The 27,967-nt window shown below is 36.2% G+C and overlaps 1 protein-coding gene across 4 annotated transcripts; it reads left to right on the top strand.

The window, feature by feature from the left end:
• Positions 1-27: 27 nt before the first annotated feature.
• On the top strand, positions 28-27,652 carry SREK1 (splicing regulatory glutamic acid and lysine rich protein 1). 4 transcript variants are annotated; one of them, XM_062599944.1, is made up of 12 exons: positions 28-286; positions 4,033-4,166; positions 11,843-11,958; positions 13,886-14,050; positions 15,109-15,287; positions 15,905-16,035; positions 17,479-17,593; positions 20,195-20,314; positions 21,028-21,594; positions 23,318-23,413; positions 24,077-24,212; positions 25,367-27,652. In XM_062599944.1, exons 1-12 carry the CDS (start codon positions 126-128, stop codon positions 25,517-25,519), a joined length of 2,073 nt encoding a protein of 690 aa, XP_062455928.1. In that variant the 5' UTR covers positions 28-125; the 3' UTR covers positions 25,520-27,652. The 4 variants fall into 4 exon arrangements, with proteins under 4 accessions (XP_062455928.1, XP_062455927.1, XP_062455929.1 ...); XM_062599943.1 differs by having other exon boundaries at positions 24,074-24,212; XM_062599945.1 differs by lacking the exon at positions 28-286 and adding an exon at positions 975-1,030 and having other exon boundaries at positions 24,074-24,212.
• Positions 27,653-27,967: the final 315 nt, after the last annotated feature.

Raw genomic sequence — 27,967 nt, 5'->3', positions numbered from 1 at the left:
CGACGCTAGAGCGTCTGCACGCTGGGTCGCTCTGGCAGGCGCCGCGCGCTCCGCTCTGTCGTCAGGTCCGCCTCTTTGGCTGTGTGTAGCACCGCCGCGAGCGGAGAGGTTGTGCGGGCTCCGCCATGATGAACAGCGGAGGAATCGGGGTGCCGCTCGGCTTCCCCTTGGGCCCCACATCTGTAATCCAGGTCACGAATCTGTCCTCGGCCGTAACCAGTGAGCAGATGCGGACTCTCTTCGGTTTCCTGGGAGATATTGAGGAGCTGCGCCTCTATCCCCCGGAGTAAGTGAGGCCTGTGCCGGCCTCCGGAGCTATAGAGACTTGGGAGGAGGAAGAGGCCTAGAGGGGTCGGGAGGGTGGAGAGAAGGGACAAGAAAGAAGGCCCTACGTGCCATCTTGGATGTGGGCACGAAGGTCTCCTCAACGGGGAGGAGGTCACGTGGTCCCGCCTTTCGGCCTGGGAAGCGCGTTGGGGGAAAGGCGCTTCGCCCGGGCTTAAGATGGCGGCCTCGGCGGGAGCGGGCGCAGCCGCGGCGTGTTCCGAGCGGCCTGTGGGAGCAGGGCGGGTTTTACGGCCTGGTGATGGCGGCCGGGGCTGCGGCCCGCCGGCGGGAGCTCGGTGACGCTGAGCCACAGCTCTGCGCCGGGGCACGCGCGTGGTCCCACAGCGCCCGGCCGAGGTCTCTCCCGCGTTGCCTGAAAGTCCCCGTGGCGCGGGGGGGAGACGTGTCAGGGCTCTCCTCTCGCCTCCCTCGGGTCCGTGCCGAGCGGGGCGGGGGCGCCTCGGCCCGGCCGGCTCCGAGCCGCCGCCGCCCGGCCCGGCCCGGCCCGGCCCGGCCCGGCCCTGCCCTGTTGTGTTCAAAATGCTGCCTTCGTCCTCGCGAAGGGGCCGCTCGAGCAGCAGCTGTTCAGACAGCGGCGGCACCTGCGTCGTGCTCAGAAATGAAAAGAGGAGAAAATTGTGAGGAGTGCATTGCATCATACGTTACTTGAGATCGTTCGCTTAAACCTGCCAATAAAGCCCTTGTAAGCATTCAGAATGTGGAGGGGAAGAGAGAGAGAGGGCTTGTTATAGTTAGTATACAAGTAAATATTAACTATCTCCCTTTTTAATGCTTTAAATGAAAAGCAGGTTCTTCAAGATAACCTTCAGAAATCCCAGGGTGCTTCCTGAACCCAGTGATTTTTCCCAGCAATGTTTTAGGGCTTCAGTTTTAAGGTAGCAGTTTCTGTCGGGGTCATTCACTTTGTTACCTAAAAGTGATTGGGAGGATTTTCTCCCTAGCGCCTCCCCCACCCCCCCCTCAGGGAATGTTCAATTAAATTGTGCTAATGTGTGTTCAAATCTATTACTTCATGTTTTTAGTTTCATCTGATCAAAAATCCTTCAGTATCTTCAGTCACTGCTTATCAGACATCCTTTTAAGAATACTTATATTCCTGAAAGAGTTGTTCTTGGTGGGGAAGTTTCTACCTTATATTGCTGTCTTGTGTATTTAAAGGCTTTCACACTGCAGATAGCATAAATGCTTCTTTATTATTGCCATTATTTTCCAAAGAGGCCTATGTAAACTGTGAGTAGTCCACCTTCAGAGTCAGCATTGAGGGCATTGGAAACTCTTGGCAGTGAAGAAATTGTTTCCATATGATCAGCATTCTGATTTTAGCTACCTGTCACTGGCACTGACAAGAATCTTTCTTATTTTTGAAGAAGCATTGCCATGAATCATCTTTTAGTGGATTAGGCTTGTTATTGGTGGCTCTTGTTTGTATTTACCTACTTCCTCACAAGAAAATTTCTAATTTGACTTATCTGTAGAATTATGTATTGTTCTGCTCTCTTGAAAGACCTCCATTGAAACTTTAATTGTAAAAACACCTATTTATGGACTTCAGATGATATCAGTGATCAAGTATGTGGAAATGAGAAAAGGGTATCGATTGTTATCTACTAATTTCATTCAAGTAATTTATATTTGATTATTATCAGATCTTAAAGAAACTAGCAGATTTTGTCTTTTATCATACTGCACCTGTCTGCTGTCTTCGTTTTAATGCTCTTGGTCAGTGGTATCAAAGACCTTCTTAAGAAACTTTGACTTCATGGTACAACATTTTCTTTTAGAGCTTTGCTTACAGCAGTGTTCTGATGTTACAGTAGTTCTAAATGTAACTTTCCAAATAGCTTTTGTGTTTGAAATCCAGGAAACATAGGGGAAAAAATACTACAAAAAATACACTAGTGATGACTGGTTCTGTAGATGTTTAAGTTTATAAGGATTATTTATGGACCTGAACTGCCTTGTCTACAAAGCAGAATTATGTTTTTCAGTTAGCAATGATTTTTAAAAAAGGGAAAAAAAATCTACAGATGTTCAGTCTCGAATGGTGTAGACCATGAGACCTTTACTGGGGATTTCACACGTTTAGGTTAAAAACTGGCATGTTTTCTTTTCTTTCTTTTTTTTTTTAAGGCACTGTTTGGCCATTGCCATAAAACGTATCTTTGCAGTGAAAAAATTCTGCCTCTTCAGGATACGTAGGATTGTAGGATTATAAGATAGCAGAACGTGTTTTAGTCTAAACCTCTCTGGCACAGAGTGCAGGAAGAGGCAGGAGAAGGTAGTCTGGAAGTGAAAACAATGAAAATAGTTTTGGGGGCAAGACAACTAGTAATCAACAGAATTATTTGTCTAGAGAGAGCAGAATATAAGAAAAGGGATTTTCACTTTTCTGCAAATAGTTCTGTGGGAAACTGAGAAAGACACAGCTCTGTCAGCTCTGATGTTGGAAATGCTCCGACTCAGGCAGTTAGACGACTTGGAAGCCATTCCATATATGTATTCCTTCCTAAGTATGAAAAGTATAAACTGAAAACATTGACCACTAGAAATGAAACGTATGTGCTGAAGAATTGTAGTCATCTAGTAATTTTTTTCTAAATTGTGCAAGCTTGACTGTCATATATATCATTAAGCATCCTTCTGCAGAAAGGAATCTGGGAAGTGGTAACTTTACTGTTACGTTTTTAAAGGGATTAAGAAGAAGCATTCTTTTAAGGTCTTGTGTCTCTCCCACTCTGTGTTTATTTTTCTTCCTAGATGTGTCTAATTTTTTTACAGAATTTTTCATCCTAAATGTTTCTGATTGTAATTCTGAAATTCTGAAGTCAACTGGCTCTCCTAGATATTTTCCCTAGCTGTTATCTTTCTGGGATCAGTCTGCTTGCCTCTGTCTAAATTTTTAGTTCACTTATGCAATTAACGTGAGGATATAGTATATCTCAAACTTTTAAGTTTGAATTTAAATACTGAAGCTTAATCAGTAGATTCTTTGCAACAACTTTGGGAGTACCTGCTTGGAATTTGAGGAATTACGGGATGGAGCCTGTGGGCTAAATTTTAACTACTTCTAGTATTTCCAGGAATTTTAGGAGCGTGTTTCTGTTTCAGTTGAGGGAGGGTCAGAGTGAAACAGTGCATGCAGCATATTTTCTATTATTTACTGCTTTGCTGGAAGGGGGGGGGTGGCCTTTTCAAATGGAACTTGGTGACAGCTGCTGCAATATCTAACTGTATTTTCACTCTGAAGACTTCACACATACTTCCTTTCTATGAAGAAATAAACTGCCTGTATAAAGGATATAAACCTCGACGAGGGAATACTTTACATTTTCTAAAACAAACTTTTTTAAATTTTTTGATCAAGATTACAGTATATTATGTTTTTTGAAATCTCTATTGGTGTGCTTTCTAATGGAAAAGCAAATTAACCAAAATATGTATTTGTAATTTTCTTCCTTATTCTACCCTGTTATAAGTGAATTCCTCCTGCTTACCTACCTCTTCAAGTGTCATCCTACTAGACTGTACAAAACTAAGGCAAATGATAAAATAGATTTGTGGTATGCTCATGAGTTAAGGCAAACATTTGGAAGAATTATCTTTTTTTTTTTTTAAGTAATGGTTAAAAATGCATACGTACGTTTATTTATTACGACTAATTATTTTTTTCCTTTTATCTTACAGCAACGCACCTCTTGCTTTTTCTTCCAAAGTATGTTATATTAAGTTTCGTGAAGCATCGAGTGTTGGTGTGGCCCAGCATCTAACTAACACGGTTTTTATTGACAGAGCTTTGATAGTTGTGCCCTGTGCAGAAGGTTGGTATTTCAGATGTTCTTCTGTAATGTTGGTCTTTGTCCTGTCTGCTAATTGTTTTAAGCTTACCCCTTGTAAGGAGGTGTTGCTCTATTGTTATTTTATTTTACTGCTTTTTGAAAAAAAAAAATCTTAAAACAGCATTGAAATTTGAATTAAAAATTCCTAATTATGTAGATTTAATTACAGTTAAGCATTAGGAAAAAAACTTGTTTTAAATTAGGATAATTCAGTTTTTCATAGCTGTCATATTCGGGGGGAAGGAGGTAAATAGATAATTTTTTCCCTTTGATTTGATTTACATAGGACTTACTTCCAAACAAAGTTCTCACTGAAGTCAATGAGCACTGAAAGGATGAGGCATTTTGGATCTTAATGCATATCTCTCTCTCTCTGTCTCTCTGTCTCTCTGTCTCTCTCTCTCATTCTTTCTCTCTCTCTCTCTTTTTTTTTTTAACTGATTGTTTTTCCTGTTCTTTTAGACTGAATCCCAGATTGTCATTTGTGTAGGGGTGCAATTTATGCCTTTGGCCATTTTAGCTCTTTCTAATTAAAAAATACGTTCTATTCATAGTGATGTTTACTGTTTGAATTAAAACGTTTAGCTGCTAGTTTTAAAAAATATTTCAGTTTTCCCTTCTTGTAACAGTGGAGAATACTACTTTGTGTGCAATAAAAAGTCTTTCTTGTGCATACTGGTACTCTTTTTGGTTTTGGGCATCTCTTGAAAAATGCAAGAATGCTTCCAGTGTAAAATATTTTTGTAACTTCTAACAAGATAAAAATATATGATGAGTACTAAATTTATAGATATTCATTCCCTCAACTAGCTTTGAGGCCCTACAGTTATAGCTGTGTTGAATTCAAGAGTAATACCTACTTTTAACATAATATCCCCAAAGATTTGAATATAGTTCTATGAAGTATAGACCTAATATTACTAGAGTGTATGAAGGTAGGTGGTTGGAGTTATATAGAGCCCCATTGACTTCATTGGGATCGTTGTGGAATTAAGTGTCTGCCCATTTGAAACTGGGCTTGTTGCCTCTTTGGAGTGGAAACATTCCAACTGATGGAGTGAAGCTAAGTGTTAACAGGGTAGCTGTTTTGCCATGAAGAACAATGTTTAGAACGATTCAACAATAAGCTACAGCACGTTCAGAAATATCTGTTAGTAACATGGCTCTTACTGCAAGAATCAAGTTTTGGCTTAAAAAGTGGTGTTGACTTGGTCAACTTTACAGTGGTCCCAGAATATCTTTTTGCCTGCTTGCCATGTCATGCTCTGGACAGCATGAGGTTAATGCCCCTATAAAAATAATCTGGGCTGTTCCTGGCAAACTCTGACAAGTCTCCTAATTTCATAGTCCCTAAAACTACTTTAACTGAAGGTTATATTGACCTGGAATTCACTGTCTGTTACTAGCATGAGCATATGGCACATGTTTTTGTCTTTGTGAAATGTAGATTTTTAGTTGTTTTATGCCTTGTTTTGGGGGCCTTTTTGTTTTATTTTTTGAACTTATTCATAAGCTACAGAGAGGACATTGCTGTATCTACTTGAAGGCTGGAAATGGGATTTGGGTAGGCAAAATGTATCTGACCAGACTCCGTATTACTGAAAGAATGCCCCCAAAGTAATTGACTATAAATGATTCAGGATCTTAGTTTTATGTTTCATCTAAAAGACTTTAACACTGGTTCAGTACTGCCAGAGAGGGAAGATTGCCGCCTAATGAATGAACAACACTTCCTGGGGTTTTGCTTGTGATGAGATCACTGCCTAACGTGATATGGCAACAGGCAGGTAAAGCTACATTTTCCTGTGTCTCTTGGTGGTAGACGATGACGGAAAGAAGAATAAAATCAAAGTTCTGAGAAATCCAGCCCCATTTGTAGCTGATGTGGAAATTTCTGAGAAAATGTATTATAGAACAATTGTCACTCTGTTCCAAATCATTCTAGATGCCAGAGAGATTTATGCATGATTAGGTGATTGGGTTGTGAGATCAAAAGATCTTTTTTTTTTTTATGTCAGAGTGCTGTTTCTATGTAAATTTTACAGAAGCATTGATTTTAATTTGTAAAGATCTGAATTCACATAGGTTTAACTTTCTGAAGAATCTACTATGGGGGGGGGGAGAAGCCTGGTTTTGGAGACCACAATGCAAAATCTTTGACTCACTATGCATCGTATGATGCATTGTTAATGGGCTTAACAGAGTTTATCACAGGCTTTAAAATAGTAATGGCTATATTCTGCTGGGAGGTTAAATTCTATCCTGGCCAACAGTGCCAGTACTGAAATGTTTCATGCGTTGAATTGAACATAAAGAAAAGGTAAGATGGAATGCAGAAAACTTGGTTTTAAAAACCATAATAACATCTGAAATTTAGTGTGTATTTAAATAGTGGTACATCAGGGAAATGTGAGGGGTTCATTGCACAATGAAAAGAATGTTAATTTTGTGACATTTAATAAACACTTTAAAAAAAATGTAATTGTAAATGAAGTTTACATTATCACACTGTCAAAATGTGACTTCTTTTTTGTGCATCAGTGGGTTTTTCTTTAAATGTTATGCTTTGAGAAAGCAAAGGTTGAAAAATAACAAAGATGCCACCCTTATCATCATTCTAAACTTTATGTCCACATTATCTGGTAGATGGATTTTGACTATTAATTTGGTTTTGTATGTTTTCTCTGTGTGATATTTGTGCATTATTAGATGACTAGACTGGCCAAGGCAGACCTGTTACACTTGCCTGAGTTAGGCATTGTTTGCCATGCCACTAAACCTGCCGTCAAGTGAAACCTTCATGGGGGAAATGAGATCGAAGTCTGGCCTGCTGAAGATGGACGCCCTGTCTCTGTTTTTATTTTATTTTGCTTTCTTTCCTTTGTTTTTCTTTTTTTTTATTATTTTGTCCCTTTATTGTTTTGTTTTGTTAAATCTCTTTCCCTTGTACTTGTGAACTGGTACTTCAGTTCTGTACAAATGGTGTTTTGTAAAGGGTTCAGTGTGTTTCATTTTGAAGTTGACCTGAAGCTGCTTATAGAATGGTGGATATTTTAGAATATGGTTAACTAAATTGTATGTTGTAAACTGGGGATAAATTTGCAGTACAATTAAGCATGTAAGTTCAGCAAATCAACAGAGTATGTCAGAAGACTGGAACAGTGAAAAATATTTCAGTTTTAAGGTTTTTTTCATATATTGTGCTTCATGAGTTTATTTTGGAAATGGACAGTTTAACCTGTAGTCTGGAGAAATCTACAAAATGAAGTCATGAATCTTACTCTGCCACTTTCTCATTACCAGCAGAGCAGTTTCATTTCAGATTGAGTGGCCTGTTTAAAAGAAGGCTTTGCATTTATATCAAGTACAAGGTATTTAAAATAATGATTTCTGAAATGGAACTTTCTTAGATAGTAGATATCATGACATACTTGCTTACTTCTGGTGAAATCTTGCTCCAGTGAGTTCAGTGGCAGTAAGATTTTATCCTTTTGTCTTCTGTAACTTGTAGAAAAACCCTTTACTGCTCATAAGTACAAATGCAGGCTGAGGTTTTGGTTGGACTGTATTATGTGAGGCACATTGTCTTTTAACACTGTTATTTGTGGGAAGATTGAATTGTTTCTCTGTGTGTGTGTGTGTGTATGTATGTATGTATGTGTTGCACTTTCCCATGCTCCAGTGGTGTCCTCTCCCCAGCCCGCCACGCGGAAAAATATCTTATTGGGCATCTATCTCAAAAGCCCTGGCATTTCCTGCTGGAGTGACTTAAAAGGTTATTATCCCTACACGTCTGTCTAGCTTCTTTCTTCTTCGGAGTGCTACCCTTGAAATGGAAGTGGTGGACTAGGGGGTGTGTCTGCCCCTCAAGCATCTCGCAGTATTAAGATCAGTTGGTTTCACTTTCACACCACCAGACTGTGACCTGCAGCTGGGAAGAGCTTTGCTTCATGATCTCTGTTGGATTTGGCTGTGGCAGTTGAAGGGTAATTGCCAGTAGCTGTAATCTCTTTAGTCATTGCTGCTAAATCCAATAAGAATCATGAATTGGATCACACAGAAATCATTTAATTCTTAAGTGTGTAGTCCATGTTGATTTAAAGTAAAAGCAAAATAACAATTCCTGTAATTTTGTTTAGAGTACATGTGAACAGAAAATTTATGGGGTTTTGTTTGTTTTTTTTTAATGAGCAAACTTACTTATTGCTGAAGCAGATTGTGGGGAGGGGGATTAAATATGTAATTTCAGTACAAACAGTAAAAACAGTATGTTTAGTACCTGCTTATCCCAGATAATTCCTCTGTATAGTGTCTGGCAAAATGGGTTCAGATATGGGCTAAATTGACTAGGACTCTTAACTACTTTAAAAATACAAAGAAGTAACAATCATAACTTAGGACAACCATATTTTGTGTAAGAAGCACAAGGTGTTCCTAGGCAATGCAGAGTAGTCTGTGTTTGCTTTTGGATCCTTTTGCAAAGGAAAAGGTTGTATAAATAAACTATCATAGAATCCTTAGTTTAACTAAACACTCAAAAACCCCTAAGAAATATTTCCAAGGATATGATATATGTGACATATTTATTTTGTCTGTTTTCCCCTATTAGAAAATAAATATCTATGTCATTTCCGTTCAACTTTTAAATAATAAGAGTTAAAACACTGAAGTAGTTATCCTTAAGCTGCAGTGTCCTAATTTGTTGTCATAACCCATATGTTTTGTTGCATATTTTTGTGAGCTTATATTCCTTCTAAAAATAAGTTTATGGAGAATTAGGAACAACCTTTAAGTTTCATAATAACTCTTGAGGTTATTTCATCTCATATTATTTATGGGGTTTTTGAAACTGTCTGAAGAGCAGGAAAGTAAATTTGCAGGTTATAATTCAGGTTTTCTCTCTTTCCCTTCCTCTCCTCTCTCCCTTTATTTTTCTTTTGAATTGTTGTTAAAAAGTTTGACCTGATCTTAAAAACTGGAGGGGAAACTTACAAAAAGACAGTATCTCTGAAAATACAGGAAGATACTCAAAACAGTTCTGTCTGTAGAAATAGACCCTTTATCATTCTTGAATAAAAGAAACAAGCAAATCTTTGTATGTGGCATGGAAATGACCAACTAGATTTTGTATTGAAATTAAAAAATTATGTAGTTGAGAGACCAGAGTATTCTGGAACTAATGTTACCAACTCATACTTGAAATACGCAAATTATTCATTCTTTGAACTGCCATAATAATTTACTTATCTGGACATACTTAAGCAAAATTTGAGCAAATAATTCCATTTATTTCAGTAAGATGACTCATGCTTAAAGTTTAGGCTTGTATTTAAGTAACTTGACTCACTGTTTAGTTATATGCCTAACTCAGTTCTTATTTACAAGGGCATTTAAGCATCTCTTAAGTTCATCTGCTTAAGTGCATACTGAATTTTATGTAAGTGCATACTTTAAATTAGGCATATACTTATGTACGTTACTGAGTACATCTAAATTATAATGCAGTTGGACTATTTTAGGAACCATTTCTGTCCTTGGATTTACTTCAGCAATGTCTCTTGACCATATAGTATTTTGCATGAGTATCCAGTTAATTACAAGATGCTGCCTGTTCAGGATAAGGTCTGGTTGCTAATGATCTGTTCATCAGTCATTCAAAAGCACTTAAGTATTTTGATTGTCAGAAATTCTAGTATATAATTGTATGCCTAATTTGCATGCACAGTTATTGTAATTGAATATTCAGAAGCCTGTTTAGCTACAAAACAACAGGCAGGATATGCAGCAAAGTACTTAATTTCTTGTGAGCAGTCAGGCAAACCCACTTTTTCTGCGATTGCATGCCTTGCTTCAAAATAAGACTGGTAAAGAGCTGTATCAGTGCTGAATATTGTGATTATGACTCAAATTCATGCCTTTTTTTTTTAAGAAAAGCCATGGAAGACATTATTGCACAGTTAATTCTTAAGTGCTAATGATTTTATTATTTTTCTCCTTTAGATAGCAAATGACTTGGTTTGCTACATGTTAATGACCAAGGTGTCTCAAAACTTAAAAAAAATAGCTGTCTGTAAATAGATGTCATGAGACAAAAGTTGTTACTGTTAGTTTGTCTTTTCTATTACACCTCTGTTATATCTAAATTAATTTATTTTGTCCTTTGGGCTTATCTAATTGTAATTGAGTCCTGGGATAGAGATCAGTAGAACAGTTCGCAATGCTTTTTTGGTTGTTGTTTTGTTTTGTTTAGGTAGTATGATTCCCGTTGGATTTAGTGGAACTTGCATAGTTAAAAATGGACAGTGTTTTGAAGTTCATCTCATATTTTGCTTTTTGATTAAAAATTTAGATATATTCATTTTAAATTCCTGAGGTGAGGGATACATAGTGAAATCATATTATTTGAATCAAAACAGTAGAAGGCACTGGCACAGTATGTATAGATTCCTTGACTTTTAAAACAGTGTTTAAATAAAAGCATTTATAGTAGTAAAATGTGTGGGATAATACCAAAAGGCTCAATTAGATAGAATATATACAGTTATGTCTGCTGTTTTAAATATATCTTAGATAACTAGTGTAATTCGAATTTCCTTCTACAGTTTTTCAGTTCAGTGTTTAGTGTTTGTACCACTTTAAATCACTTTGCATTTGAAATTTAATAAACATACCTATTAACTTTCTTAACTGTTAAATCACTTAAATATTGGAGATTCTTTTGTTTAATTTAGCAGTCAGTTCTAACCAACTTTGAATGAAACCTACATTTACTTCAGATTAGATACTACTTAAGATATTAACATGACAGGGAGAGTATGATGTGGTTGAAACAGTAGAAAATGCATGTTTTAGGAAAATACCCTTTGCTTAGCTGATCAGTTATGATTTTCTTCAATCTCAGTAAATTTACAATTAATTTGTCAAAATTTCAGATAAACTGAGATAACCTAGAATGGAAAACAGTATGGATCTAAACTTTTTTGCCCCTTCTCCCCCCATTCCCCTGCCCCCAAGTTCGCTTGTAGTATGGATTGTGTGGAGTCACAGTAGTATTTATTTTTTTTTATTTTTACAGCAAAAGTAGTAGCATCACAGAAAGAAAAAGCACAGATTTCCATTAACACGTACTTTGTTTTTTCTTTTTTTTTTTTTTTTCTTTTACTGATTTGGTTATTTGCCATTTCTGGGGATTAAACTTTAAAAAATGTTCTTCTTTTCTGTATCTGATGTTCTGTGTGCTATTAGTGATGCAGCCAACACGAACGGTTGTCATGTGTAAAACAACTTTCGATCACCGCGAAAACACCGTCCTGGGAAAGCGTCCATGCTTGATATCGTTTGGTTCATGAACATTAAGTTTCCAGTACAGGTGACCCATAGCTCAAAGTGTTAAATAATTGTCTACATTATTCAGTTTTTAAAATAATAATCCATTAATGAGATTGCTAGTCTTTGAAGTTTTGCTCACTTTTGTTTTTCCTAGTAGAGCAGGGTAAAAGGAAAAACTTAAGTTCTTATTTATTTCTTTGTAAGGATCTGGTAGATAGATTCATTCTTATTTATTACCGTTTTTAAATGCAAGGGTAATTGTAAAATCATAGCAAATAACATCTGTATAGTGTTCCAACTCTCTATAACGCTTTTATTTGCTTCTTCAGGTAAAATTCCAGATGAAGCCAAAGCCCTTTCTTTATTGGCGCCTGCTCCTACTATGACGAGCCTGATGCCTGGTGCAGGGTTGCTTCCTATACCTACACCAACCCCTTTGACTACAGTAAGTAAAATTCAGCTGCTGTTTGGTTTCTGACCTCCTCTCTACTAGCAGCCTCTTCTGTGCTCAGAGCGCAAGAACTACGTAATCCGTGGATGTTACATGAGGATGTTACAGCTGTCTACTGTGGCTTGTCTTTCAAGGGTTAGCTCACAGTGGGTCTAGGAAGAGACAGTTAAAATGACATAACCAAAAGCAGTATTTACTTGAAAGAAGCGCCCAGGAAAAGTACTAAACGTATGTGGTCTTGAAAATACCAATTTGTGTACTATTAGAAAATACTTCTGTTATACAGCTCATTAGGCAGAAAGTCTGATTTCTCACACTGACCCCATGTAAAAATTCCCTGCCTTCCTTCAGTAGGGTTTCTAACTGCTTTAGCACATGCTGCTGGGGTTTTTTTGTAACAGTTCTTTGCTTTCTGGTAATCTGTTCAGATGTTAGGAAAACAGAGAGACAACAATTAGAAACACTTTCTTCCCCCTTCCCCCCCGCCCCAGTTAATTTTATGCGTGTATTCAGTATGATATTAATGATTTTTTTTCATGTTCCATGGATGAAAATTTTAAAAACAAAATCTCAGGTCATTCCATGGATTCAGACTTCATCTTGCTTTAAGAAAGCAAGGCATTTTTTTGGTTGGATAAGAGCAACAGTGTCTGCTGCTGTATCACTAGGTACTAGCTGTTGGCCTCTTGGACAGATGGACTCTGGGTAATGGTAGTCAACCCAAGCAGGTGGAAGGCAGAGGCACTGCCCATGGAATGTCCCCTTACTATGCCACACTGTATTAAATAACCCTGTCATTGTGCCGCTGTTCCCTTTACTGTTAGATTTACTTCCCTTCAGCAGAAGCAGTAATTTGCTATGCTTGAGAATGGAGTAAGCTGCTCTGTGGTGAGCAATTTATGCTTATCATATAGCTTTAAAAATTGTTTTCATTACTTATCTGTCAATAGTGATGACAAATTACTTTTTTAATGTTGGAGTGTAAGTGACCAATCAGAAACCTCAAGATGAACTAGAAACATTAGATGCTTGTGTTAGGCACATAGTAGTAACATAGCACATTCAGATGTGGCTTCTCACACTGCCTATTACTAAGGCAGGATCTGTGCTAAGAAGGTTTATGGTCAGACCTCCATCAGATGATTATGTGAAAAATCACACTTCCATGATGATGATATATGATAATGATGATGATCCCTTCCTTGGTTTTAAGTACTTGAGGAGAGAAAATTTGTAGCTGGAACTTGCACTGCTAAAAGAATTTAATTTGAAGGCTAAATATCTTCTACAGGGCTTTTCTGGTGCAGCAGTACTAGCAAAACATTGTAGTGTATTCTGTTTATAAGTTACAGAAAGATTTAGGATTTTGTTGATCATTTGTCAGACCAAGATATGCTGGGTTAGATTAACTGCGCATGTTTGTGAGGGGCTCTATCCAATGACCATAGCATTTTTAGTGCGTGTTTTGTCTTCATGCTTCTTCCTTCCTGGTTCTTATCAGTCTAAAAGCAAGATTGTTTATAACCAAAATAGATCGCTCCTCAGTAATTCTTCATCCACTCATAAGACTTGTAGTGGTAAAAATAAGGAAATTAGCAGTGCCTGAAAGCATTTAACTCAAGTTGACTGGCTGCTAGCACTAGAAGTTCCGTCCTGCAGATTATCCGATTGATATGCTACGTTCCTAGCCAAGCTTCTTTGATAAGGTGGTAACTGATAGCACATAGAAAGTCTTAACTAGAAAGTTAGTTACGGGTAGATTTGATTTTAAAACAGTACTTAACTGGGGCCTTGCAGTTTAAAGTGTTGCCTGTATTCAGTAGGTGATTCTGCAGAAATACACAAGGCAGGCAATTATTACCAAGTGAAGTATCTCCCACCAATGCACAGTTGAAAAGAATATTTTGTTTTTGTTTTCTAGCTTGGTGTTTCACTTGGCACTTTGGGGGCTATTCCAGCAGCAGCATTAGATCCTAACATTACGGCGCTGGGAGAAATACCACAGCCACCAATTATGGGGAATGTGGACCCATCCAAAATTGATGAAATCAGGAGAACAGTCTATGTTGGAAACTTGAATTCACAGGTAGCTTGCTTTTCTTGATACTGGAAATATTAACGTAGAGCTTAATATGAAGAACTATAGTTTATAAGTTATAATCTTAAGCGTTAAGAATTTTCTGTAGTTGATGACAATAGGAACTGAAGCAAAATTTGGTGGTGTTTTGAATTCTGAGTGCTACTGCAATCAGATCAAATCAGACCATGTGATTCATTCTAGCAGGATGCTGGGAATATCACACTAGCTGAATTCAAGAAACATGCTTATGACTGTGTGTGCTGATCAGATGTCTAACTGGGAAGTGTTAGCTGAGCAGTGCCTCAGAAGTCACGAGATTGTGGTAGCTGCCCCCCACAACACTTTACTATTGCTTAAGTACAACTAGAAGAAATTCATCTTCTAAAGTACAAGAAATTGGCTGTGGCAGAAGGATAGCAGTTTGTCTTAAAGTTGCAAAATTAGCATAAGCAGCCTTTTGTTTCTTTGAAAGGAAAGTTTTAATATGGCAGCCATTATTGATTAAGGGTTAGTTGAAAATCTGTTTGCTCTTGACTGATGGCTGTATAAATATTTGATTGGGGGGGGGAATTTTTTGACTGTTGAAGAAGCTACTAGACTATTAAAAAGAGTGCTGTTGGTCCCAATAGAACAAAACTAATTGCAAACTAGTAGAACCGCAGAGAAAAGCAAGGCTTTGTAATATTCTTTCAGTATATTATTGTATTGATCAAAAACACAATCAATAGCAGAAATAGCTTTGACATAGGTATACAAGGAAATTCTTTATCAGTTATTTCCATGAGGTATGTGAAAAGTACAAAATCCTGTGCAAGTGCGTTTATAATCTAAATGTAGGACTTCAGGACTTGTGGTTGCACTATTTTAAATCATAGTATACTCTTGAGATTGCTAGAATAAAAAAAAATGTCTCTCTTAAAGTGTAATATTACCAGATTCGTGTTGCCTATGTAATAATGGTGAAATCTCTTTCCAAAATCTATAGCTCTTATGTTACGGGATACTTTAAATAAATGGTTTTCATTATGAATTTTACTTCAGCTGAGCTCTTTGACTCTTTTTAGACTACAACAGCAGATCAGCTGCTTGAATTCTTTAAGCAAGTTGGAGAAGTCAAATTTGTGCGAATGGCAGGTGATGAGACACAGCCAACACGATTTGCTTTTGTGGAATTTGCAGACCAAAATTCTGTTCCTCGAGCTCTTGCCTTTAATGGAGTTATGTTTGGAGACAGGCCTTTGAAGTAAGAAATTAATTATCTGTTAAATATTGAATGTGAGATTTCTTAGTATCCTTACACATTTATGACACTGATGTGCTAGAAACCATGATGAATTGTTTTTAATGTAAGGACTTCTGATTAGCAAACTCTCGCTTTTGTAAACTCCAATTTCAAGATTGAAAATAACCTTCTCTATGAATATGGTATAGAGTAAAGTATATCTATATTTGATTGTGTGGTAGTGACAGTAGATAACAGTCAGAGAATCTGTAAAGTCCTTTGCTCTAATTAAGCATTAAATATAATGGATATGTGATTAGTAGGCCTTAATGTACAGATTTGATCTGTACTACAGAAATAGATTTTTAGACTCCTACTAGAAAATATTTAAACCTATATTTGTGTAAATTTACATAGAAATGGTGTGCAACATATACTTCAAAGTGGCAAGATTTGAAGGCAATAAAAGCCAGATATTTATATTTGGATATTTAGATAGAGCAATTGAGTGTTAGGAAGAAGTTTCTAGTCAAAAGTGGAAGTTCAAGTATTTACTTTCTTACTTGTTTTTCATTTTCCCTCTTTGAGTATTTGTGGATTGAAGTTTGTTTCTTTATTTGTTTTGTTCCTTAATGTAGAATAAATCACTCCAATAATGCCATAGTGAAGCCTCCTGAAATGACACCACAAGCTGCTGCCAAGGAACTTGAAGAAGTGATGAAGAGAGTAAGGGAAGCCCAGTCTTTCATATCTGCTGCTATTGAGCCAGGTAGGTGTACTATTTTCACTATGTACCAGGCATGTTCTGTGTGTATCTTGGCACATGCTTTTAAGAGCAGTTTCAAACACAGGAAAAGGGTACTCAGAGTGTACGATATGTTTGAAAAATATGTAAATAATCAAAATTGTCTTTATGCAACAAGGCAGTGGAATATGGTTAACTTTTTATTTCATTGTATCTTATTTTCAGATATTTACTTACTGACTGCATTCAAAAATAAGTCAGTACTAAACCATATAATAGTATTGGTGCTTTTTAAGTTCAAAGTACTTTACAAACACTTAAAATGAATTGCTTTATGTTTTATTTTGTTCTCCTCTAGCACACATTAAAGCCATAGTTTTATGATCAGAAGGAGCTAGCATGCTACTAAAAGCAGGAATGTTATACTTTCCTTATCTTCTGCAGATTAATTTTGTCCCTGTGCTACACTCTTTTTTTTTCATGCTGGCTCAAGACTATGTGCATCCTCATAGGAAATGGGATCAGAGAATGAATCTGGGTTAAAACGTCACATATTTTAATGGACTTTTTTTACCTAGATTCGTTCCCTCATCCCTGTAAACATTGAGATGTTAGGGCAAGGAGGAAGGTGTTGGTGGGTTGAGAGGTTAGACCGCCGTGTTAGTGCTCATTTATGCTAACTCAAAATGATTGCAAAACCGTAGCATAAAAAATTCTCAACTTGTTAAACTTGGAATTGAGATTATGCTTTTTCTTTCAATCAGTGAGATTTTATTGTTCTTATTAACAAACTTAGACTTTAACTTACGTAAGTTAGATAGATCTTTTTTTTTAGAGTTGGAAGAAATATAACTCTAAAGTTTCCTCAATGTTAAGCAGCAGAATAACAGTCTTCTGGAGTCTGAACCAAAGTCTGCCGAGGTCACTGGTAAGCTTTCCACTGACTTCATGGCCTTTGGATCAAACTTTCCACCCCCTTCTCTCCACTCCTTCCTCCCCCAAAAGAATATTTGAGGAGTGAAACATTAATATTTGTACAGTAGTTGGAATATTTAAAAGTCTATAAAGTACTAAATACTGTTTACATTTTATGCACATTTTCAAAATTACACCCTCTAAATTTATTCTTCTCAGGATATTAAAAATAAAAAGTATTTATATTAAATAATATACCAAGAGGAGAACATGTTGTAATCTTGTTCATTGTGGCAGCAACATAAATCCCATTCCTGGTAGAGCTAGCTGTTTATAATTATCTGGTTTATGTGTACTGCTGCAGGATGGCTGCACTCAACGAGTATATGCAATGACTTTCTTGGATGTTTCTGAAGGATATTTGCAAAGAAGAAAGATGTGCAGAGAGTAGGCCCCTTGCACTTTATGTGGTACATTCCACTTGTGCCAGATTGTTAACTGGGATCTTTAAATGTTCTGAGCTTACACTGCAAAGTGGTTTTTTCCTCTCAGAGTCTGGAAAGAGCAGTGAAAGAAAAGGCGGTCGATCTCGTTCCCATTCTCGTTCAGAATCCAGGTCTAGTTCAAAATCCCGATCTAGAAGGAAAAGATCACACTCAAAGCACAGGTAGGTATATTTTTTCTTTTGGACATGGAGATCATGTTATTTCTCTTGCATGGTGGTGTTTACAGAGATTTCTTACTTGGTTATGAGACCAGAATCACTGTGGAGAGCACTAATTACTTATACTAACCACATTAGAGCAGCTAGGAGCTTTGTGTCTGAAGCAATACTCTTTCCCTCAATATGCTAAACACATTCAGGATTATTTTTGGTTAAAACAAATTAAAAGGTACAATTTGTGCCATGTAGCACAACCTTATTTCATTTTGTGACTTCTGTATTTTAAAAAGCAATATTTATCTGGCATTTGTGGGTGGAACATTTTTTACTGTTAGTACCTGGAACAGATATGTTGGCTGGTCATTTGACTGGTAGAAAATTCCTGATTTCCCAAATTTCTAAACATCTAGTTAACAAATGCCATATTTCTATTTACTGTACTGTAAATGTAAAGCTAATTTTTTTAGAACCTAAAAGATAATGGTTTTGGAAATGGTTTTTGATTCTTCAGAGTTTGCTTCATTAAGTTTGTTCAGTTCTGAGTAATTCAGGAACAAGCTTTGAACATGTGAAGAAAATAAAAGCCGTATTGCCCTTGAAGGTTATCCATTAACTCTTTTCTCAAGAATGAGGCAGTCTTCCTGTGTGACTCTTAACAAACACTTCATGAAATTGCAATTTGTAGCCTCTGAATGTGAGGAATATCTCCTGAGCATTTGTCTAGTCAATCTAAAGATGTTTGACTACATCAAATAGCCAAAAAAATACCCCAAACCCTCAATAAAAACTCAGTATGTGATTGATAATTTACATTTTAAAAATTTGATTGTGGTCAGCAGTGCAGTGACAGCTCTGCTACATGCTTGTCTTTTCACAGGGCAGCTAGAATTCTTTTATATACAGAATAGGTGGCCAGAGGTGTTCCTCTATGCACCCTATCAGTAATATTAGCACAGAAATATGAACTAAGTGTAAACTTTAATTTTGTAATAGTAGGACTCCGCATGTTATCTAATGACAGCAAAATATTGGAGTACTTTTTTAATGCTGGAAGAAAGATTTGGACATTTCTTATTTCATGCTTCTCTGCTCTTTCCCTAATTCAGACATAATTGATAAACAATCTTTGTTTTGTGCAATACATAACATTGTAGTAATCTTCATATTATTTTGTGAAGAGCAAACCAAATTGTATTTTAGAAGATAAATTTGCATTTTTCCAGAAACCCTATGCTATGAACAGTTGTTGATAATTATGTTTTGGGTTGTTTTTTTGGGCAGAGATGAGTTTTTCTGTTTGTTTCTTTTAATGATTTACTGTTGCTACTGTCAGTTTTGAGTACATACTGAAAAAAGGATGCTCTGATTCATTGAGGTAGTTTTATCCCTAAGAGTAACTTCCTTTATCGCTTGCCTGTTCTTGTGGTCTATAATCCCCCAAACTCCTTTCATTTCTATTATATACATTTTTATTCAAGAGCTTATTCTGACTAAATTAATCTACTCTGTAAATAGTTTGTACTTCTAAATCGCCATGTGAAGCAAGCTATAGGTTAAAAAAAAAAAAAAAGAAAAATGGTTTGCTCTTGGTATATCTTACTCTGTCTGTGCATCTTGAGCTGCAGAAGACAGGTGGAGCTGGTATTTTGTGTATCTTCCTGTCCTTCAGGATTTATTGGGTAATAAACATGGCCTTTCTGTCTTTGGTAAGTTTAATATAATGGTACCTTGGCCTCTTGAACAAGATATCTAATGATATGCCTTTTGAAATTTAGTATTCAAATTCAGCTTTTTATTATTTTTCTAGGGGATATGGCCCTCCCAAAATTGGGAATATTTGGGGAAAAATATATAGTAATCTTAAAAAAAAATTTTTGTTTTCTTCATCAACTCTGAGTCTATACTATATATGTTTATCAGAAGACTTTAACAGATTTCTACTGAAGTATTTGAATGTTATTTGCACTGTTTATTTATCAGGTAGTAAATACTCATTCTTTTTTGAGAATTCTGATAATTCAGTTGAAAGGGTTTGTGACCATGGGTTTGTGAAGGTAATCTGACTAAATGTAAACCACAGATAATGTTTTTTTTTTTTTAAAGTTTGTTAAATTGTAAGACTAGAGAACCAAACAAAAGGAGGCCAGTAAAACCATCTTTCTTCAGAAACCAGGACTTCAGTACATGACTGGGCCTTGAGAATAAAAAAATGTAATTAATTATTTTTACAAACTGTTAGCAATTGTTTATAGTAGATCTGTGAGGTATAGTTTATTAAGGACGATTATCCTAATATGACTTGAATTGATATCTTACGGAATATTCACGAAGGTTATAGGATTTTTTTTAGTATTCTATGCTGTGCTTTTGTAATAAAACTAAGTTTTATTTAACTGGTGTAATTTTGAAGGAGAGGGTGTGCACCTGCCAAAACTTCAAGTTTAGATATTTGTGAAAATATTGGTACGCAGTACAGTGCTGAGCTGAAAACTGTATATTAATTTCCTTTGAGGCAATATTCATGTATTTTTTTTCTCCTCAGTTGACCTAATTTTTATGAAATTTCAATATTCAAGTATTTTTATTCTGATGTTGTTTATGTAGAAGTCGATCTGGCAATAGATCACTTTCAAGACACAAGGACAGACGGAGATCCAGAAGTCCCCTGAAAAAACGGTCTAGATCTAGGGAAAGGCGGAAATCCAGAAGTCGTTCTCGTTCTCGGTGAGTATCCATTCCTAAGAAATGGTGTTGGTCTTTCCATGAACAGTGTTGTGGGCTTTTTGTTTTTAATCTTTTGATAATTTGCTAATTCCTAGTAACATTACAGATTTATGGATTGTATCAATTGAACTTTGATTTTACAGTCTGCCTTTTGAAATTATTTGTTTGGTAGAATTTTATTCTTGGGAGTTTTTTTCTATGTATACAATGATGTTGGACTTTCAAGCAGTTCCTGGATAGTTATGTGAGGGAACACTGTTGAATTAAGACCTGTACAGTCAACTGTCATTTTTCATGTGGGAGTCATTATTCTGCAGTCCATATTACATAGTTACACTTCCTGTTAGAAAAGTATAAATTTACAAATTGCAGAGTTTGTCTCATTCTTGTCAAAATACAGAAAATCTGGATGTATAGTAACTTAAGTGCAAAGTGAAGAAAGACATTCTCTCAAAGCGTAATGACATCACTCAGAAGATCATGATTTGTTTTAATTTTTGTCCCCCGCTTCCCCAATTCGTTTTCCAAATTTTTCTTAGCTGATCAGCCTCTCCTTAATGGCAAACGGGGATGGAAAAATTAAATATTGTGTAATTATTATTTTTTTAATTTGAGAGCCATGCTTTCTGTTGAGAATTTAATGTATATTATAGAAGTTGATTTTAATTTTTATTAGAAAATTCAAAGATCGGTTTCTGTTTGGCTTTTCACAGGGACAAGAAAAGAGACAAAGAAAAGGTCAAGGAAAAAGAAAAGACTAAAGAAAAGGAGAAAGAGAGAGATCGAGACAAGGAGAAGGAGAAAGACCGTGACAGAGAGAAAGAAAGAGAGCGAGATAAAGACAGAAATAGGGATAAGGACAAGGAGAAGGACAGGGACAGAGACAAAGAGAGAAACAAAGATCGAGAGAGAGTCAGAGATAAGGATAGGGATAGAGACAGGGAAAAGGAGAAGGACAAAGATAGGGACAGGGACAAGGAAAGGGAAAAAGACAAAGATAGGGACAAGGAAAAAGATAGGGAAGACGTAGACCAGAACAAAGAAAAAGAAGGAGATGCTGAGAAAGAGGGAGAGAAGGACAGAGAGAAAGCGAAGGACAAGGAGGGAGATAAGGACAAAGGGGGGGACAAAGAGAAGGACAGAGACAAGGAAAAGGAAAAAGATGGGGAGAAGGAGCGAGAAAGAGAAAAAGAAAGAGATGATAAAAAGAAGAAAGAGAAGAGATCCAAAACACCTCCAAGAAGCTATAGTTCTTCAAGAAGATCTCGTAGCTCTAGCAGGTTGGTTGTTCAGAATTTTTGTTGTTGTTGTTTTGTTTTGGTGGGATTTGGGTTTTTTTTTTTGGAGGGTGGCAGTTTTTTGGACCTGTTGGTACAGTGAAGCACTGTGACATACACATATCATAATTTTCATGTGTCAATATTAGTTTTTCTTATTAATTCAGTTTGTATTAGTTCTGTTTTATAGATTTCCCTGTAAGATAAAAGATAAGATCTGTTGTAGAGTTCTTTATGATACCTGGTAACATACAGTTTCTTACTGGGCTCCTGATGCTTGCCTTTCATGTAACTGCTATTGTGCCATTTCTGTGTGTTAGAGCCAGCCAGAAGTTTTGTGAATTGCAAAAGCTGGAATGCGTAATTGCAGCTTTTGTGCTGTATCTGTGTAGTGGTTATCACATCTGCTTTACATGCTGAAGGTGCTGGTTCAAGCCCCAGTGGAACCAGCACCAGGAAATCTTTGGGAGGTTGGACTGGATGATCTCCAGAGGTCCCTTCCAACCTTGCTGATTCTGTGATTCTGTATTTTTGGGGAGGGCAAAGTAGCTCAGCTGGGAAGAGCGTTAAACTGAAGATCTGAAGGTCCCTGGTTCAAACCTGGGCTTCAGCAAGGGGAGAGTCCTTCGTGCTCCTTCTCTGGAGATATTCAAAGCCTGCCTGGATGCAACCCTGTCTAACATGCTGTAGATGACCCTGCTTGAGCAGGGAGTTTGGACTAGATGATCTCCAGAGGTCCCTTCCAACCTTACCGACTCTATGATTCTTTATCTATGATTTGTCATCTTAAAGTTTAGGTTTTAACTTCCCTATTTTTCTTTGATGTTTCTTCCTGTCTACTTTTCTTGTCCTATATAGAGGTAATAGGAGAAGATCATCTTATTTTGACAGATACAGGGTCTACATTTACATTGAATGAAGCTTTACTTGATCCATTTTGGCTTTATTTTAATACATGCCTCAGTATGTTTGCAACCATTTATTTAGTGTTCAGGCTCTAGTATAGCAACTTCAGCAAATTCTGTTTACCTGTATAGAATAGCTGTTTTGTTAAATATTGATGGTTCTGATTTGTGTTTATTGGACTTCAGTGTGTTGTATAATAGTAAATAAGCTTGTTGAGTTGAACAGCTAGGAGAATAATAAATACTAACTTATCCATATTTTTTTTTTTTTTGTCAACAGCTCATTTTGCACTACTTGATTTTAATCCAACAAGCACACTGATTCTCGTGTATTCAGGAGATAAACTTAGGTCATGCTGAACTGAGACTCAAATGATCTTAAATTTCTGATGTTAAACTGAAGTTTGTGTTGTTCAAGTTATGCCTTTGCCTTAGTGTGATTCGTCATTCATTTGGATTCTTTTCCTGATTAAAGAAACTGTTATTTAATATAATTTTACTGATTCCAGTGTGTTTCCGTTGATACCAGATGTAAATATAAGCATGTGAGGATAAACATAAAACTGAAATCTGAAAAGGGGACAACTTTTCAGCTTTCCTCTTCCATTCTCCCCTTTCCCTTTGAACTGAAACATACACAAAGCCTAATGTATCTTGCTTTGTACAATTCATGTATTGTTGGTGATACAGGATATTAATCTCCAGAAATATTTGTTTAGTCAGTTGTCATGTCAAATAATTCTAAGAGCTTTCTGATTTTTATACAATTCCTGAATTTATTATTTTCCTAATTGCTGATACTGAGTTTCTTGATCCTGCAGAGAAAGGCGTAAAAGGAAGAGCAGAAGTCCCTCCAAGTCTCCTAAAACATCCAAAACAACAAAAAGAAAATCTTCACGAACTCCCTCTCCAAGAAGGTAGGTTTGATGTAAACATGAAAGTTACTAGATAGTAAAGGTGGAAAAAGTGGTAATATCAGCATTGTTAAATGAACTGGTTCATTTTCTGTTTCTTCTAGATGTTTTTGTTATGCAAGCAGCTGATTGATAACAATAATTCACCTTCTAAGGAAAAGTTCAGTGTTTTTCAATAGTAAGGTGGATGCAGATGCTATATGGAGAACAATTCGGGAAATATTTTCATTGGTTTACTGCATTTGCAGATGATTGCAGCTAGTTAGTATGATGAGGTTTTGAGTTTTACAATAATAAAGTTTCATGGATTTGAGCTCTGGAATGCTTTAAACTAGAACTTTTAAAATCTGTCAGTGATCAAATTGCTTTGCTTCAAATCCATACAAGCCCTCCATCAAATACAGTATGGTTCGCCTTTTTCTTTGCGAATAGGGTGTATTTTGAACACTTGCATTCTTTAGCTTTACTCGTTAAAAAAAAAATGCTTCCTTCTTATATTTTGAGGGTTTTGTGAAAATTCCTGCTGATGAGAGAACTGTTTGCAATTAAGTGGCTTGCAATTAAGTTTCTGAACTGTGCAGATTACTGTACAGTGCACTTGACATATGCATTGGTAGTAATTTATTGTTCCCAACTTCTAATTTGAGTAAAAATTTTCTTAAGCAGAAACAAGAAGGAAAAAAAAAGAGAAAGGGATACAAATAATGAAAGAAGAGAAAGAGAACGCTCCACCTCCAAGAAAAAAAGTAGTAAAGAAAAGGAGGGAAAGGAAAAATCTGACAAAAGCACCACTACTTTGAAGGTAAGCTCTGTGATCAAATGATACATGGAGCGGAGTGCTATAAGTAGAGTGATTATTGGAATTCCTTCCCTTTTTTCCTTTTCTTTCCTCCCTTTTTTTCCCTTTCTTTCTCCTCCACCTCCTCTTTTTTCATTTTGCTTCTCCTTCCCCCTCCCCCCTTTTCCCTTTCTTTTTCTACCAGAGAAAAGAGAGAAACTTGGGTTTAGCTCTTGCCGTCAGGAGACTTTTGAATCATTCTCCAAATGATGGTAGTAGGCCCATTTGATTACATTCCCTCTTTGAACCTTACTTGGCCTGTAGGAACTTGTGTGAATAGGTTATAGAAATACTTTGTTTTGGTTTCTGTCGCTCTTCTTCTGTTCTATGACATATGTTAGAAGTTGTCTGGCTGCCTATCCGAAGGAGCAGGCAGGAAGCAGATTGTGTAGGTAAGCAGCAGAATTCAGGGATAGCTTGGCTGTCAATCTTAAAAAGATCATTCTCCCTGGCTGTTTTGGTCCTGGGCTGCATGTAGGATTCTGCTGGAAGTAGAGCTGAAAAGGTAGATTTGGGAAAGAGAAGCATGGAACTTCCCCGTACAAAGTAGAAGGTGATGTGATTAAGAAAAGAACATCTTCCAATTGCATAATCTTAAAATTTGAAAAGCAGCCCTCTTTGAAGAGTAGTTTGCACTCATAATTATTCAACTGCTATAAAACAGCTGACTCAAGTAATTGTGTCTGCTGGATACTTCAGTAATTCTTTTACCCAAGAATTCTTAAAATGTTGTGATTATCTGACCAAAAATGCAAAAGAAAAAAATAATCCTGCTTTATTTAGCAAGCATAATGAGGTCTTGATTTCTGAAGCTATTTCTCATAGGTTCAATGATACTATTTTGTTTTATTTCAGTATTGATGATAAAGACATTGTAGATCTCTTTAAGGCAAAGATTTCTGGAGTGACTCCTTGTTCTGAGTGCCTGACTTCAGCCACTTCAAAAGAAAGCAAGCTTTTTAAAAAGCAAATGAAAAAGCTGACATCTGTTTTAAAAAAATAGTGGACACCAGATAGGCATGTAGAAGTTGAGACAATCAAAATATTGGGAGTTGCTTGGAAGTTATGTCCTGGAATGAGAGTGTGATTTCTTGGTAAAATAATTTTATCTTTGGTAGGACAAAGATCACACTAAGGAGGATCAGAATGCTGAGACTGACAAGGAAGTAGACAACAGAGATGTACAAAGGACAGATGAAGTCAAGCTGCAGCAGAACGGGAACTGTCAACCAAATGAAGAAAACCTCTCAGTTAGAGTAGAAGAGGTTTAAAGCAAAGAACAGACCTCTGACTCAACTAAGGAATGAAATCCAAAGCTTTTTATTTCCCAGAATGAGGAAGAAAATGTCAAAGCAATCAACTTGAACATGTTGATAACATACTAGTAGCTCTTCCAATTCTTGTGATAGCTTTGTTGTCCTCTTGCTGTAAGCAAGAGAGCACGGACCAGTAGTTATACCATGAAAAGGCAAATGCCATCAAAACTATTCATCTCTGAAAATTCATGCATTTCCGTGATGGCTGTACTTATTTGTAAAATGATTTATGTTAAGTTTTGCCATAAGCTGTTACAAATAAGTAGAAACTGAATGATGTAAACCTGTACTATCCGAAAAAGCTGAAGATATGCATTGAAGGTTGTTTAAAATATTGCTTGTTGATGAATTTTGTATTGTTTTACCTTGTGGGTTAAAAAAGAATCCACAAAAACTTCAACGTGTACTGTTTGATGTGCTTGGAAATGGTGCATAAATATACACATTTTCTTTTGTAAATGACAACTACAGAAAAAGGGTTTTTAAATGTAAACAGTTTTACGGTTCTTATGTTAAATGCTCACTGACTAGTATGTTTTTCATTTGTTCACTGCTTGAGATTTTTGGGTTTTATTATTTAAAATAATTTCTTACTAATATCCCTAAAATGAGTATTTCTTTTAAAGTATTTGAGCAATGCATGCTACTTTTCTGTTCCTAAAAGGAACATTGCCATGTTATAGATAATAGGTTAGCTTTACTGGGTTATTTTGGGGTGGTTTTATTTTGTTATTTTCTTTTGTCCTTCCAGAAGCGAGCACATCTGTATGATATTATCAGAACTTACAGCTTCATTTTGAGCCGTACTGCAGTGTGTCTGTTCAGCTGCAAATAGTACAGGTGCCATTATGAAAACAAAAATTTCTCATTTGTTTTAAAAAAAAATGGGAGCACAAGCAGAAGCTTTAGTGCCTTCTTAAAATGTGGTATTTTCTAGAAATGTATATGTGCTATTACTCATTTTCAACTAAATCTTACTTGATCTCTATTGCTATTTTGCCACCACCATACTGTAGATAAGAATGCAAGTGGTATGTCAGAACAGTTGTTTGATTCACTTGTTAAAATACTAGAGCTCCATTTTTACTTTTATTTTTTAGAAGAGATTTATAGATAAAAGCAAAAATGCATTTGGGGACCACCACTGTACAAAAGTAGTAGCTGAATACAAAGCATTCTTTTATCACCTGCATCAAAGACAGCCCTTTAAACACTTAATCTACATTTGGATGGCCTTAATTGTTAACCTCTCCATCATCTTCTCTTATAGCTGTTGGGTGGTATAAAAGGAATTGTATGCAAAGTTAGGGGGGAGAAATAGTTTGGAAAAAAGAAAAGATCTAATTTACACAGGAGTTATATGGTAGAGATTCTTTTTTCATTCTTTGGAGAGAACACATGTTAGAAGAGAATGACACAAAGGAAATATTTTGTCAAGTAAAAACATGGCTTGTGCTCTCTGAACTAATTTCATTAGTTTCATCATTGTGACATTTCTTGAGAGTCATACCTTTAAAACTTACTTATACCTAAAATCAAGTAGATTATTTTTAATACAACTTAATACAATCAAATGACTTAATTGCCTTACCTCATGGGAAGAGTTATTTCTGCCAGTTTAAAAATCTGAATAGCTTATTAGTTACTTGCTTTCAATTTGATTTTTTTTTCCTTTGCATAGTTAATTCTTGTAAAATGTAAACATATTACAGGGAATGAAAAATTGCCCAGTTCATAAGGTAATGAATCCCAGTTTGATTGTGAAGCTGCTTAATCACTCTTCATTTTTGATAGGATTTAATGTTTCTCGCCACTGTGTACATTTAAGACTATAGAAAATGCTTTACCATGTAAAGTATAGACAGTCATTTTTGTGATGTTTAAGCCACATGCTGTTGGCTGGTAAACAGCTTATTCTGATAAAAGAATGACAAATCTGTATGCTTATAGAAAGACTGTGAAGGATTGTGTCTTGCAACAACAGCTGTCTTATTTATGATGTGTAAGTAGCATAGAGCAAAGAGATTGTTTGTATACTTGTTATCTTTGGTACCATTTCACTAATAAAATTAAGTATTTTAGAGGGAAGTTTCTGCTGATACATACTTATTAAAGGAATTGATTATCTGCTTTTATTCAAGAGGTTTCTTTGATTTGCAACGCAGATACTAGCAAAAAAAATCAGTATCTTTTAAAAAGTATCTTTAAAAAGCTAATTTCCTTCTTTGGGAGAAATTATTAGAATTCTTGCAATATATCATGTTTCAGTCAATATTAGTTTGATTTTGAGTTTTGTTATCCTGAAATTGCGTATCTCTATTATACAGCAGTTACAGAATGTATAAAAGATTGTGCATAGATAGCTAAGAAAAATGCCATTGAAAATTCGTAACTAAGGCTAGC

Source organism: Rhea pennata, chromosome Z (genome assembly GCF_028389875.1).
Source record: "Rhea pennata isolate bPtePen1 chromosome Z, bPtePen1.pri, whole genome shotgun sequence".
NCBI lineage: Eukaryota > Metazoa > Chordata > Aves > Rheiformes > Rheidae > Rhea > Rhea pennata.
This window is presented reverse-complemented; position numbering and strand designations above follow the sequence as displayed.